This window comes from Larimichthys crocea, chromosome X (assembly GCF_000972845.2).
Source record: "Larimichthys crocea isolate SSNF chromosome X, L_crocea_2.0, whole genome shotgun sequence".
Lineage (NCBI taxonomy): Eukaryota > Metazoa > Chordata > Actinopteri > Sciaenidae > Larimichthys > Larimichthys crocea.
Window position 1 is genome coordinate 5,868,802 of NC_040020.1, and position 15,910 is coordinate 5,884,711.

At 39.8% G+C, this 15,910-nt stretch overlaps 1 protein-coding gene across 10 annotated transcripts in view; it reads left to right on the top strand.

The window, feature by feature from the left end:
- The first annotated feature begins 6,777 nt into the window (after positions 1-6,777).
- The window catches only part of dclk2a (doublecortin-like kinase 2a), a 43,680-nt gene continuing 34,547 nt past the window's right edge, over positions 6,778-15,910 (top strand). For 5 of the 10 annotated variants that reach the window (XM_027283143.1, XM_027283145.1, XM_027283144.1 and 2 more), the window contains exons 1-2: positions 6,783-7,628; positions 13,195-13,532. In XM_027283143.1, coding sequence (XP_027138944.1) covers positions 7,223-7,628; positions 13,195-13,532 — 744 coding nt within the window. In that variant the 5' untranslated portion in view covers positions 6,783-7,222. Of the gene's footprint in view, positions 7,629-13,194; positions 13,533-15,910 lie in introns of all 10 variants that reach the window. The other 5 variants (XM_027283150.1, XM_027283151.1, XM_027283148.1 and 2 more) reach the window with 2 other exon arrangements.

Here is a 15,910-nt window from a genome sequence, read left to right on the forward strand (position 1 = left end):
TAGAAAGAAGGACTAACATACCTTATGATAGTACCAGATGAATATCAATGTGTGCAGAAACTATGTTTTGGATGAGTTGGTACATGCTGCTTCTCACAAAAATAAGTCCCCAGGGCCAGTGATTTCTCTGAAGAGGAGCAGGACGTCTTGGATGAGATCAGGCCCAAGCAATGCCTCGCTCTGACATGTGTCAGCCTAGATTAGTTTTGACTGTTCAATGCGATGACCTCTCCAACTGTAATCTACCAGTACCTGAGCTGACAGATTAACAGTGCTATTAACGTCTAAATATGTTTTGCCTCTGCAGAGGACTCAAAGGGTATGTTATTGATCAGAGATGTATCTTCTGCTGAATGAACTACTCATGTGTGTTTCATGGTCAAGTCAAGGCCATGACACATACGAGCAATGTGGTGTTTGAAGGTGGGTGGTTTGGTAGGATTTTGTATGCGTAAATGCAATATACACAGAAGCATGTGCATTACACGCTGTAATATTATTTACAGTTACTGCAAACTGACTAACCTTAAAAACAAATCACCTATTTTTAAATTCTTCTACTGTCTTTTTGAGCAGTCTCTCCTCTGCAGTCTGCTCATCACTCCATTTAGACTCAACTTTTCTCCATCCTGGCCTTTTCCCTGATGGTAGAGAGATTTTTTTCCCCTCTCTAGTTATTCCCCATTTTCTTTTAGAGCCTGAAAACCCATCTTTTTCAAGAAATACCTCATGTCATCCTCGCCTCACTGAATCATATCCCCTTTCTCCACACTCTGCCTTCTTCCTCCTGTACACTCTAATTTGTTCCTCAAAAATATCAAAAATCCCTTCCTGCTTTCCTTTGCTGTTCTATTGACATTAGATTATTCTGAGGTTGCCATCAGGAAAATATGGCTCTAAACCAACGACTTCATGTTGATTGTTGGGTGATGTAGGATTTACTGATGCATCCTTTTAAAGTCAGTCTGAGCCAATCAGCTAAACAACCACATGACTACTTGTTTCTTTACCTGAAATATAAAAACTTCAGTGGTACAAGTATTGAAGCTGGAAAATGAGTTACCCAATTTGAAGTGAGCAGTGCAGCTGCAGTGGAAAGTGTAGAAAGTAAAATGAAAGAGCCCCATCTAGTGATCAGACCTGCAGAGTGGCACTACTATGATAATATAATACTATAACATAATACTGTATACCTTTTTTGAATCAACGTTTTCTACTTTCAGTTTGGTCATCAAACTAATCATACATTAATTGTTAATTATCCAGAAGGTCCCAATATGACAAAGTGAAAAATGTTTTCAAATGTTTTTTCAACTTTAATATTAGATATTCGTGAAAATGTTTAAATTTGCAGCCACATTGAGCCTCTAGCAGAAGCCCACCACCACACTTATCACTCAGTGCCTTTGTGCATTGACTTATTAAATAATACAACACACCAACATACTGCACAAGATCTCTAAACCTGTGTTGTTTTACTTTTTGTCCCACATAATAATGGCTTTTAATATAGTCTTGAAATGCAGCAATCAGCTACAATTACAATCACTAATAGACCAAAAATAAATGAACCTAATTAAATGTCAGTTCGTTTTATGCAAAGTCTAAAAACAGGCACAGACTTAGGCTTGACTCAGATACTTCAAGTATGACCAAAAGCAGAGGGACTACATGCTTTTGCAGTCCTCTGGTGCCAGTTTATATGGAAAATTAGGGATTCATACGTCCTAATAAACCTCCTTCTTCTTTATTTCTCAGGCCAGACTTGTTAATGTATCCTTTGCTCGCTTACAGCATCATGGTAGCTGACCTGGCAGCAATACCAGCTTCTCTACTTTTGACAGAAAGTGAGAGAATTGGGTCATTGTGGGAAAACATGGCCCCTCAGAGTCACTGCTGCCAAATGGTGTAAAACCTGAAGTGACCTGTTATATAATTCAATTTATCTTGGTAGTGGAAGGTGTGCTAGGTTCATTTCAGAAGGTTTCTAACCAAACTGTAGCTGGCCCACATCGTCTGGCACTTAAACATCCTTGTCTTTGATCATGCCCAGGCTTATAAATCCCTGCTGTGTGCATATATTTTTGCTGTGGGCAAACTATCTGGTAAATAATAGCAGTGGGAAATGTTTCTTGGTTGGCAGTTTCTTTTTTAGACAACTCTTTCCTATGATAAAAGGTTTACTTGGTGAAACTACAGTGGCGATGTGTGACCCTCATTCTTATTATCCTCATAAAAGTTGCCATGGGTCATGGGTGAAATCGATTATTTCTTTTTGACATTTGTCAGTGTTCATTCTTTGATTAATTTTTTACCTTAACCTCTAATGAATCATTGATATTCCAAGACATTATGGTCCTAACAGTATTGGACAGCAGTGAAAAACTGTAACTTGTAGCAGTAGAAGTAGTTACAGTAGTAAGATAAAAATGTATGGGTTTTTTTTGGTTTTTGGTTTATGTATGAGAGGTACTTTTTGCACTAAACTCAATTCAGTGGCATTTAAAGGGTTATTTTGCTCATTTTAAATTAGATTCATGAGATATGTGTTTATCTCTTGTACACAGAACAAGAATCCAAACTCCTAAAATTATATTCCTGGAACTTGTAAATGCAGCTAATTGGCTTTTGTCCTGTGGGTCTCTCTGCACCCCTCAGAGATCTTATTATAGCGAAGGGGTTTCCATGCCCCTATGATCTTGGGAGCTGTGTTGTCAGAGGCTACAGCTTCTTGTAGAGTCCCCCTAGGCAAAATGGTCCCAGGTGAGGGTACCAGACTATAAGAACAGTTTCTTTAGAAAAAAGGCAACCTTGCCAAGAGTAAGCATACCGGTGCCCCCTCTCAGAGCCAGAGCCAGGCAGTAGAAGATGGGAGAGTACCGCTTGGGGACTCCATAAGTGTGCTCAGGGACTTCAGCACTTATGTGGGCGACAAGTTGGTGAAGTAACAGGATGGTTGGGAGGAATGCCCTGATCTGAAGATAAGCTGTGTTTTATTACAGGATTTCTGTGCCAGTCATGAACTGTTCTTCATAACACCAGAACAGTAGAAATAAATGATCAGCTTTAGAGTTATCAGATCTGCAGCCATATGTCTTGGACACTGGGGAGAAAACTCTAAACTCCATGTGTGAACTGGGAACATCTGGCCCTTCCACAGGAATTTTTCGTGTAATGGTTGAGGACATGGAATCCCAGTTGATCATGTACAAAGCCTCCACTGCAAAGGTGGCTCATCTAAGCCATGGCCAAAAGGTTATTGGGGTTCTTGGGTCATGCATATATGAACCATCCAGTCTTGTATAACTTGAGTAAGCTGTCTAACTGGACAATGATGTAGTTTTGTTGGCAGTTTACAAGAATGCCAAGTGTGAAGGAGCTGAGAATAGCGTCGGCACCCTTTAAGTCTGAGAGTGAGACTGACAGGCGAATTGCTGTTGCTGTTGATGTGGGTGGAAAGTCAGTCAGGATTTTGTTACATAAAAAACTTACAGGATTTTTCCTGTTGCCTTTTCATCAACATCTTTAACTTCTACATCATGGATTTTTTATTATATTATATTTATTACTTTGAATGTTATTGGCTGGCTTTAGTGTCCACATTATAATTATATCTCTGTCACTAAAATCCACCTAAAGTAACCAGGATAAAGCCTTTCATTGCCTCTGCATCACTGCACTGTTATATCATTCCTCACAAATCACATCTAGCCTTTCTTAAACACCTACAGGTAAAGGTTTTGATCACGTGAACAATCTCCTTTAAAGCTTTAACTATTTAGCTGCACATCTTTACACAGCATCCACATCAACACTAGAGGGCGATGGAGTCTTTTTCTTTCTTTCATCTTCACTTGATCAAACAAAAATGTATTTTACTTTCACCTCACATGAACAAAACATTATACTAATCAATTTACTTATTAATTAGTTACATGATTAGAATAATTCTATGTCTATTTCTAATCTATTGACCATAGATTTAAAGCCCTATTTGCAAGCTTATTTTTAAAATGTTCACTGCAGCTGTGACTGTGATGCCTGTGGGATGTGTTAGGACTTATGTCAGAGTGCTGTGTGCATCACTGACCTTTCTTCGACTGCTGCCTTTCCTTTCTCTTGATCTTTGACCCCAAAGTCATACCCTCATCTTTATTGACACATCAATTTGAAAGTGTGTAAAGGTTGTGGCAACTGGTGTCTGTCATGAAAATAATACATACTGTACACCCACACATGCTGGAACTATAGAGTCTAGTTTTATAGTGAATTTTTTTTTGCACATATGAATTTTAAAATGCAGAGATTACAACATTTAGATTAGATTAGATTAGATTAGATTCAACTTTATTGTCATTTCACATGTATAAATACAGGCAACAAAATGCAGTTAAGCATCTAATCAGAAGTGCAAAATAGAGAAGTGCAATATATACAGTTAAATGCAGTATTTACAGTAGTGCAAAGGTGTAAGGTGTGTATTGCTATGTGCATAACATGTACAGATAATTATGTGCATAGTATGTGCAGATAAACAATGTGGGCAGTGGTTAAGGGCAGATTATATACAAATAACTTATGGGAGCATAATGTACAGGTAGTGCAATTAATAAATGAACAGAGTGCAGGATACAGATGTAACTAGACTAATATTAGCTTCTTTACAAAGGAGTACAGTACCTGAGCCAAAGCAATGTGCTTTCAGTTCTCAAAAGGAGTAGCTTATGGTATACTCAGGCATGTGATTTTGGCCTGAAACCAGCAGAGCTTTGCAACTGATCACATGCTTTGAATTGTTTCCTTCAGAGTGGATTGTTTTGTTAAGTGATTTTCATACAAATGCCTGAGGAGAATTATTCCCCAAATCCCTCATAAACTGCAAGATATTAGTAGCTTACCAAAAGTACCAGAAGAAACAGTTAGAGGAGGCTTAAGTCTTATCGGCAACCTGATTGTTATTTTTATTTCAGAGAGAGGGATTTTTGTCATTGAGGGATTTTCTGCTTTGTCATTCTGTACAGGATTTCCCTCTGCCGGGGGAAGAGTACTCCTATTTGCCTTCTGCTAAGCGACTTCCTCCCTCAAAGGCTGCTCAAACAATACATCCAACACAGCTGGGTTTCAATTTGAAGACATTGCTGGAAACTCATTTATACAGACTTGAATAAAACGAGAGGATCAAAAAGAGAATGAATAGATTAATAAAACCCTGGCCAAGTGGTCGATGAGGTCACTTACATTATTTAGTTTCTATTCAGTGAAAAACTAATTTCCTTCCTTAAACACACAGTCTGTGATCATGTAAAAACAAGTGTCATCCCTCACCAAAATGCAAGAATGTAACCTGGTTTCTCTCCTACACTGACTGATATATCTTTTAATGTTCAGAAACTAATTTCTCTTACTTATTTCTCCTATTTAATTATTCATGTTTGTAAAAACACTAAAAGTGGCTTGCATTTCTGATCAGTACAGACAAAGTTCTGTCCATCTATACTTGAACGCCTCTAAAACATATGTGCCCTTACCTGTAATTTTTATGTTCAGATGGTTACTGATGGGCCTTTAAAAACTAGTTTACCACTAATTGGGGCTAATAAAGTCTGACAAAGATAGATTTATTAGTTTCTGTTGCACTGACTTCAGGAATTAGGCTACTGTAGTTGAAAAGTGGGTTAACTCATCCCCAGTCCACACATATTATAGTTTGCCCTGCTTTTTGACAAGCTGCAGTGACAGTGTGACTCAGGTCACTGCTGTGCTGCACCAGGTGGTGACGCAGGACCGTAAGAGCCTGGTGGGAAACCGTGGTAAGGAACCCATAGGTGGTGAGGAAAACTGGCATTGCCCTGTATAATCCAGGCTTACTATTTGGCAGTCACAGAGAGTCCATTTTAGTATACTGCACTCTGTAACACAGACATACTGGATTCATGTCCTAAGAGGCAAACATCTTTCTACATGTGAGTTATGTTTATTCTATATGTGTATGTATATAAGCCTACAGATCAATAAATCACTGCACAAGAAACTATTAATCTTTGAGTGCAATTTACTTGAGTTGTCAGCCGACTGTTCAAAAATCAATTTTTAGTGTATGGTTTAAAATTTTCTTTAGTTTGCGAAGATGTTGAACAGACTCAAAAGCATATAAAAAAATAAATCTTAATAAAAATAAATCTTGAAACCAGCTTAACTGCAGCTAGTCTGTACTTTTGTAAATCTAGTTTCCTGTACAACATTTGACTTTTGGTCTAACCCATTTAGACTAAGTAATCATTTGTAATCAATTCATTTTCTGTCTAATGGTGTACTGTTTTCACAGCTTAGGGGTTGCATTCAATAAATCAATAAAATCCTCAAAGGCTTACTAGTTGATTTCAGCATTTATTGGACATTCAGCTTGCTGCATAGATACACACACCTACGCACATTGTGAATACAGATGAACATTATTGCTTACTATATTTTGCTATTGTTACCATATTAATATAATATATAATATAGCCTATAGCTACTGTATACTGTCAATAAAAACAAATATAAATATAATATCAATGGCTTTTTTTTTACCCAGACAGACTCTAGGGGGTATGTGTCACATCCAAAAAAAAAAAAAAAAAACAGTTTGAACACATGTAGGTCAGTGAGGATGACTATAAACTTCGTTATTTCCAGATCCTGAATATATTAGGAGAACAATAGAGAGCATTAGGACCCTGAGGCGGGGAGAGGGCTTCCCCTCCTCTCTCTCATTATCCATTGATTTGACAGTTTGAGCGAGCGACCAGTCACAGAGAGGATGTGAAGTGGAGAAGGAGGCGGCTTGCGGGTTTTGCGGGTGCACGGTGCGTTGAAGTTTTGGGAAACATTTCTTCGTTGTTTAGAAAAGAGTCAGGTCCAAGTGCGATGTCTGTCAAACACAGCTGTTCATTATCCGACACGTTTTCAACCGGATAATCCCGAGTCGGCGTTTGGATTATCTCCTGCTCCTGCTGCGTTTTTGTAGATCAGTCAGGACGTGCTTCAGTTTCTGTGGACTTTTCATTTATAGACTTGTTTCTTTATTTTTTTTGGGGAGCTGTCACAAGCCGGTGCAGCAAGTAGGCACACTGTGGACAGTGGAAGTGGAGGCTGGAGACGCACACGTGTGTTATCCGGACGCATAGATCCTCTCTCTCTGGATAAAAGTTGATTGTTTGTTTAAAACGGGAAGAGAAGCATGTCTCTTAGCAGAAGTATTGAATTTGAACACTTTGAGGAGCGAGAGAAACCTCATCGGACACCCAGGACCAACTCGGTGTCCGGGTCCCAGTCAGGCTCCAGAGGAAACGGTCTGGTCCCCAGCCCTGCGCACAGTGCGCACTGTAGTTTCTACCGCACACGCACTCTCCAATCTCTCACGACTGAGAAAAAAGCAAGAAAAGTGCGTTTTTACCGCAATGGAGACAAATATTTTAAAGGTTTGGTCTATGCTGTGTCCAACGACCGGTTCAGATCACTGGATGCTCTGCTCATGGAGCTCACACGGTCCCTGTCGGACAATGTCAACCTTCCCCAAGGAGTCCGGACGTTATACGCGTTGGATGGAGGCAGGAAGATCACCAATCTGGATGAGTTAGTGGAGGGTAAGAGTGTAATGGATGTTACAACCACTTCATGTGACTATAGATCATGAAATAGGCTCAATATTTTATATTAAAAGTGCATTGATTCAGACTTGTAATTGATTTTTATAAAAGCTAGATGTTGCCTTGAGCATTGGCTAAATGGACCATACTAATAACACACCACTATAGCCTCAGGCAAGTTATACCAGAAGTTTAAAAGGTCACTTAGAACATATTCATATTTTAATGGCTGGCCCCTAATGGCTGTGATGTGGTCTATTTAATATCTATGTTGCCAAAGTTCTCTTTGCCCCATTAAAGGTTACTTTGACATTGGTGCTCATTTCATACAGAGATCTACTCCACTTATATCTATCCATTTGCCTTCTGGAGAACCCTAAAATATAATGAATGCAATGCACAGCTTCCCTCGCATCATTCACATCATTTGCATCATTGACATAACTGTTCTGACATGTTTGACCCAGTGCCATGCAGGCAGACAAGCAGACCCCCCTCCTCAGAGCAGCTTTAGTCCCACACAGGCTTCTCCTAATGTGCATCAGTGATCTCAGCTGGACTCTCCCCTCCACTCTCTCGCTCTCTCTCTCTCTCCTCTCCCTTTGGCATCTATTTGTGAGCTGAGGTCTGTGTGGGCTTGAAGGTGCTTTGTGTACATCAAAGTGTGAGAATGAATGTGCGATGAATGTTGTTGCAAGGTCCATTTGTGGTCCATTGGCCATGAAAGTCTTTTTAAAATGATCTCTCCCTTGGGGCTTGAAATGTTTCCCTCCCCCCATCCTGTATCTTGTGCTATAGGAGCAGGTTTAAATAAATAATGGGTTCAAATAAATGTAAAATAAGTTTGGAAACTAATATGATGGTCATCATAAAAGTTAAATTTGGAAATAATACTGTAGCTACAAGCGAGTGTCTCCCACAGGCAAAGCTGGATGATTAGTTTAGTCATACTATATATTTTAGTTTTTTTTTACGTTTTCTTAGAGGCAGTCGCACACTGCAGATACAAATGGGCTCTGTCGTCTCCCCTTTCACTTTCCTGCAGTGTGATTCACTCTGCAGGGACAGTGACCTCTCCGTAATAAGTTAATCTTCATGTTCAGCCCTGGTGTGTATCTGTCTGCGCTGTGACCTGCCTGAAATCCTCTTTTAGTATGCTCTACCACACATACACTCACTCACTCACTCACTCAGGATCCACTGACCTCTTACTGCAGTCATTATTTTCATATACTCTATTTTCATCTTGCATCCTCCTAAAACTTTAGGCTGTGTGCTACACTCATTTCCTATGCCTCATCCCTTGAGTGTCCAGGGAAGATTTAGGCCAGTGGCTGATCTGAATTCTGTAGCATCACTAGTTTGGCAGTTAAAGGAAAAAGTTGTTTTTGTGCATTGGATCTGGTACAGAAGACTCTGACACTGCTCCTGTGCACATACATAGATGTATAGGACATTGCTGCCAAATGAGGATCCTGGACATACAGTAGTGATTATTAGTTGTATCCAGAGCACAAGTACAGTAATGCCTCAATGATTCATTTAGTCAGCCATTTTTTTGTCCAGTCATTTTACCCCTAGCAATGCAGACTATTTGTCTTGTATCCAGGTTTTGAGATGTCTGCAGCTGTTGCCGTGTTGATGTTGTATCGAAGTTATTGTCGTTACCCGTTATTGACTTGTAAACAGTTTTTGCATCATCATCCCTGTTGTGGAGAGCTGCCAAAGTGGGGAAAGTCTGACTACTGTAAAAGCTTCAGTATGCCTGACTTGGCACATGATAATATGAATGTGCCCTAAAAAAAAACAACAACATGTGATGTTGCACATCAGCAGCCAGGCCACCATTCAAAGTGATTAAAACCAAATGTCATAGATGTAGTTTTGTATCATCAGTGCCAAGAATTTTCTGTATCTTTATGGCATTGAGCAGATTTTTTTTTTTAAACCATCAGCATGTTCTTTTTTTTTTTTTTTCCAGAGACAGTGTCTCAGTTGTTTTGGAAAATTCACTGGCTTCACTGTTGATAGGTTTTGTTTTTTGTTTTTTGCCATTTTTGACCTTCTTGACAAAATACATCTCAAAAAAAGATTTGTGGATTATCCTGAATTACTGGGACATTGTCTCTTGAAGGTCACAATCATAGTGAGTTTTCATACCGAGAATTAGATTTTCTTAAGCCTGTGTGCCCTTCAATTGAAACTCAGTTTAATCTATTTGTATTGTGGTAGTGACAGAAATCTCAGAGCCAAATATCTACAAAATTACAGTAAATAAAATAAAGTATCTGCATGGCTTGATAACATAAATGTGATTTTACTAAACTCAGATGTGAGGTCTACTGCAGGTGGGCCAAGCACCAGTGTCTTATCCTTGTTTACTCACCCGTCTAATGGATATAGAGGGGGAACATTACTGCACAGCTCAGCAGTCTGCCTCCATTGATTGAAGCCTGCTGGGGTTCCTTTGTGTGGAAACCCAATAAGCACCATTCACATATGTGCCCCTTATGGCTGGATGGGATTACAGAGCCAGCCAGCCAACTTGTTGGGTTTTTTTTCTATAGTGGGGGTGGTAGTCGTGCCGAGCCATACCATGAACAACCGCCAGTTCCACTGCAAAAGCACAGCAAGATGATATTGTTTACCGTAATGACATGTTAGAGGTGTAAAAACCGCAGCAAGAGCCTGTCGCCTGCAGCCCTTTTTCAGCTCTTAGTGGCTGGTTGTGTTTACACTATTCCTCCCTGCAATATGTCATTGATCTGTTGACCAAATAGTAGAATATGGCAATATATAGGTGATCAGACCTGTTCTTATTGAAGAATAATACTACACCTCTTGGGCAGAAGTGAAACTAAACTCCAAACCACAGAGATTCAGGTACAAGCGACAAAGAGAAACTTAAAGACCATGGAAAAATCCTGCTGAACTGCTGTGCTTGTGGAAAACTACGCAGAGAGGTAGCAGATACTGAACTGTGTTTAGAAAAAGCGTTGTTGTTTATTATGTGGATATTTGGGGGTAACAACATGCTGACACAAGAATTTTAGTGGGGACAATAGTGAGTGTGCAAGCCAAGTTGTTTAGTAGCACCAAGTGGTGAAATTACAAGGTTGAAAGTAGACATAAATCTAATCAGAAATGTTTTTCTGCTTTGCTGAACTTATGGTGTACTCAGTATTATATATTATACTGTACGTCAAATTACTTGTCAGTATCCTGAGGAAACCCACCCATTCCTGTTTCTTCAGGCGAGAATGTTGAAAATATGAACTCATTCTCAAGAGGGTAAACTTCTTAGTGATCTGACACAACTTTCTTTATTGTAGTGCAGCCATTAGAGAGGCACTCCATGATTTACACTAGTACTGCTTTTTCATTAAGTTGGACGACTCACAGGAGACAGACCTTTTATTATGGCTCAAAAACACTGGAATCATACATTTCCCATAATCCAGTCATTAACATATCATTGTGTTTGACCCTGTCTGCCTGGTAAATACCAACTTCTTTCAAACTCCATGCCCCCAATTTGTTACACGGGCGTTCTGTTATAAATATTTCATATCCAGGCCTACGCCAAGATGACCCTGATAACATCTCAGACTTTAAAAAGCTCCCTCTCCCTCCAGAGCCATAGAAGGCATTATACATGACGCTGCATCATGTCTTTCTCAATTGAAGTGCTGCTACACTCGAGCATTGTTCTTATTGCTGCCACGGCCAGAAGCTATATTGCTATAGTCTTTGTTATCAGTAATGTTGTAATATAGCCTCCAAATTGAGCTGCAATTTAAGTCTTGAGGCTGAATTAAATACCAACTTTTTATACATTTATAATTTAAATGCAATTTTTGTAACACTCACCTAAAAAATAAAGGATTTTATTGACTTTATAAAAGCACTATTTCTCTCACTGTTGTTCACATCTATTAAATTGCCAGGATTTATTATCGCCAGGAGAATTTCAGTTTGAAATTCATTTTAATTTCAATTATCTTTGATTAATAAATTCACAGTTTGAATCCACTCCGTGACGAATATTTTTAACTGTCTAATTTGTTGCGTCTCATGGGGATATGGCTCCAGGCTTACACTCAAGTTGCATCATGGACATAATGCTTGATGGATAGATGAGGTTGTGTTTTGGTAATATTAGGCCGGTACATTTTCTAATATTAACAGAAAAAACAGGACGTTGACTACAAATGTTTGCGTAGCAGCAGATTAAGACCATCAAACGCTTCACATAGTGTGCTGCTGAACATCCTATTTCTTTTAATGTACCTGCTGAGACGATCTTTGGCTCATGGGCTCACACATTGATTTTCTGATGATAATTGTTATAATGTCTTAATATTAACACTGTTTTATGATGTCCAGTTAAAATACCATGGCTTGGTTTTGGCTTGGTGACAGCTGTTTGACCACTGCAGCAAAATCTGCCGGACTGGTTAGACAGCTCTGTTAAGTTGACCTCATCTGTCGTCCACATGAGGACATCAGCCAGTGGCGGGTGACTGGGCCTCCCCTTACATCACTGAGGGATGTTGCACCTGAGATCCCTGCACCTCAGGGAATAGACTTGTCACCAGCCACCATCTGAGGGCGTTTCAGCATTCTGCCATTGTCCCCCCGGATGAATGACAGCCCCAGTTATATTTTGTTTTAGTTTTCAGCCATAGTTCATTCCCTCCAGCTGTGGCCTAGCCTTTTAATTAGCCCTTGGTTAATTGCAGGCTTAATAAAACCAGGTATCGTGGGACACACCGCCTCATATGGCCTTCTTACACTGCAGCGTGTCTTGACACACATCAGATAACTAACATTTCATAGATGGATTTAACTCTCAGGTAGTAAAAAGAACAATTTACCAACAGATACTGAAAGATCATTTTTCTGTAGCCCCATAAATACGTTCAACGAAAGACAGTGGAGATTTCCTAAAGCAGGATTTACAGTCTGTAAGGTATCTAATATGTTCCCTCAAGTGTGCTTAAGTTGATCCTGAGAGACTCGATCATGTGTTTGTGGAAGGTTAAATACTTTTATGATGAATGTAGCATAAGAAGAAAGTATCTGTCACTTTCTCCCTCTTAGTCAGCGCTGAGTTTCTCATCCAACATTCAGCCTTCACAACAATCACCAGACATTCTTGCTGTGGTTTTCATTTACCGGCCAAGCCCCTGTACTTGTCACATGACTTCTTAAGGGGAAACATTTGCGTGTTAACTGTTCGAATGGAATGCGGGCAGATAAAACAAAATGCTTTGCCTTGGAGGAAGGCCAACGCAGCAGCTCAACAGCTGAAAGGGAGAGAGGACAGTGTTACACTGGACTGGCCTCTGAATGTGCCTTTTTGTTTCAACTGAAGAATGTTAACTCTCTGTTGTTCAACTCTTTCACCTCATGTGAATGCAATATTTTATGGTGCATTCTATATTTGTGAGGTTGATAACATATCAACCTCACAAATATATTGCTGCATATGCAGCGTGTGTTTCGTGTTAAATATTCTTTTTTTTGACTGTCAATTCTACCGCCTTATTTCTGTCTCCAGGTGAAAGTTATGTGTGCGCTTCAAATGAACCCTTCCGACGTGTGGACTACACCAAGAACGTCAACCCCAACTGGGCAGTGGGCAGCAAGACGGGCACGTCGCGCTCCCTCTCCTCCCTCATCCCGCTCAAGAGTGAGCTGCAGCGCGAGTCCAAGGACTTCATCAAACCCAAGCTGGTTACAGTCATCCGCAGCGGCGTCAAACCACGCAAGGCGGTGCGGATACTGCTCAATAAGAAGACGGCGCACTCCTTCGAGCAGGTGCTCACTGACATCACAGATGCGATCAAGTTGGATTCTGGAGCTGTGAGGAGACTGTACACTTTGGAGGGCAAGCAGGTGAGTTTTTAGTTTTATGGTGCATGCTTGTTTTACTTTAAAAGAACAAACTATTTAATGCATAACCAGCCAGTGAAACAAGGATATTCACACTCTTGCCAATAACCACAAACTCATTAACTGCTATTACATAACATGACAGTTGGAGGGAGTTAACTGTATTGTCTTCAGTGAGATAAGATTGGATGATGTGCATATGAAAACCAGATGGAACTGCCTGGCTGAGCTTTTTAGCCAAAGGTTTTATCTCCAAAAAACGCTGTGATTTATAAGCTTCAGCTGTGTCAGCAGTCCAGGTAATTACACCCCATTTCATCATCCATACATAATTACACGCCACAATTATTTCAACAAGGCACTAATGAATACATTTTAGAGTTCAGGCCTTTAGCCATATCCATCAGTATAGCACCCTCCCTAACTTATCCACCCCTATTAATCCGTGTGAGACTGTTTTTGCTATAATCCTATTCATCTGGGACACATATATAGTAATATTTCCATCTAAAAAATCTCATTGAGGGTCCCTGGTGTTATTAGATGAGGTGAGCTTCAGCACATGGTGCCCCCTAATCATAAAGATTTATATGACGTTGTCTCATCTGGGAGAGGTCTACGGTGGCAGCAGTAGCTCAGTCCATAGAGACTTGGCTTGGGAACGAGAAGGTGGCATGGACCAAAATATGGAAGGTGGACTGCTAGCTGGAGAGGTGCCAGTTCACCTCCTGGGCACTGCTTGAGCAAGGCACCAAACCCCCCCCAACTGCTCGCAGGGCACTCCTCGGGGGGCTGCCAATCACTCCACCGTCTCTCTCCACATTGTATGTCTGTGAGCATGTCTATGAGCCCTTGTTAAAATGCATGTAAAATAAACTGAGTGAAAAACAGATTCCCATTGAGGTATTAATCTTAGTCTTAACCTCACAGAATTATTAATTTCAAATGGGTAAAAAAATGGATAAAGAAGCAAGTTCCATGATGTTTAAAAGTGTGAGAGAGCTTGAATAGAAAAGCTTGGTCACCTTATATTTTATCCACCTATGGGAGGGTTGAGGGTTTGTTGAAGGGCTGAGATGCAGTTGATGCAGCAATGTGATTGTCACCTGTTTCAAAACCAAATTAGACATTGGACAGACCAAGGGTTTAAAGTAGTTTTAAATAGATGGCATAAACATGCAATATAAACACAAATGACTGTCTAGATTAATAAAAAATGATTTCCTTAAGGACTTTTCTTCAAATTAAATTAAAAAAATAAATAAAAAAGCCTGTACCATGAAAAGCTCAAGTTAAAATAATTGGTCCCATATTTCAGGCAGCTGGCCTCAAATGACTTCTGATTTCTTTTACTTAAGATGCAGCTAACTGTGACACATTTCACATCATTGGAACATTTCTTGAAACCGTGGATGCCGTTATAACCAGTGAATTTCAGGGCTGATCTGTCTGTTTACTGTCAGTGTAAGAAGACAGAAGTGGAACGTTTGTTAAAACATTTGACGTTTATGGATGGATGGATGGATGGATGGATGGATGGATGGATGGGAGAAATTTGTGACTGCACTAAAATCAAACTTGAATGTGTTGTGGTTGCTTGTGAGGTTTTGTATAAATAATGTTGTGTTCATCCATGATCATATTTGTCCAGAAAGAACTTTTTAGAGAGAGGATACTGTCAGATTTGTTCCTTTTTATTGAAGACCTCAAATTTTGTTTCATTTTTAATGAACAGCTGTGTAATTCCACAAATAGAGAGACACTGATTATTATTTGAACACCCTAATTTCATAACTGATAAACTGAGCTGTAACCATGAAATCTCCTGCCTCTGAGACAGAATCCCAAGTCTGACACCAAACCGGCTGATGTTTGCTTCCTGTGAGCAGACATGAATCTTTCTAGACCGGACAGTCCAGACAAATGACTCAGAGAATAGTCATCACTTCTGACAGGGCCAGCCCAGCATCCTTTCTGTTTAGTCAGCACTATACAGGAGCACAGTTTTTAACGACGTGTTAGGATTATAAAACAGTACACAGTACATCATCTTATTTATTTACACTATCGTAGCTTAAAATTTCCTTCCTGCTGTAGGTTTTTACCCTTGGGGTTGGTTGAAACATAGCTTCACACACTGTTGAACACATGTTGAAAAAGATGGTACTAAAATATTGCCTGATAAATGCATGTCCACAGCTGCATACATGAGTACTTCTTGTAAGAATCCTGTTGGATTCTCCGCAGTGATTAACTTGGTCTCATATCTGTGACATAGAGCCTTGATGTGTCTCTATTTCTATCTCTTAGTCGATTCCAAGTAGTTGAGCCATGCAGACCAGCTGTTCTTTACAGGCATTTCACTCCTTGAGGAATGCTGT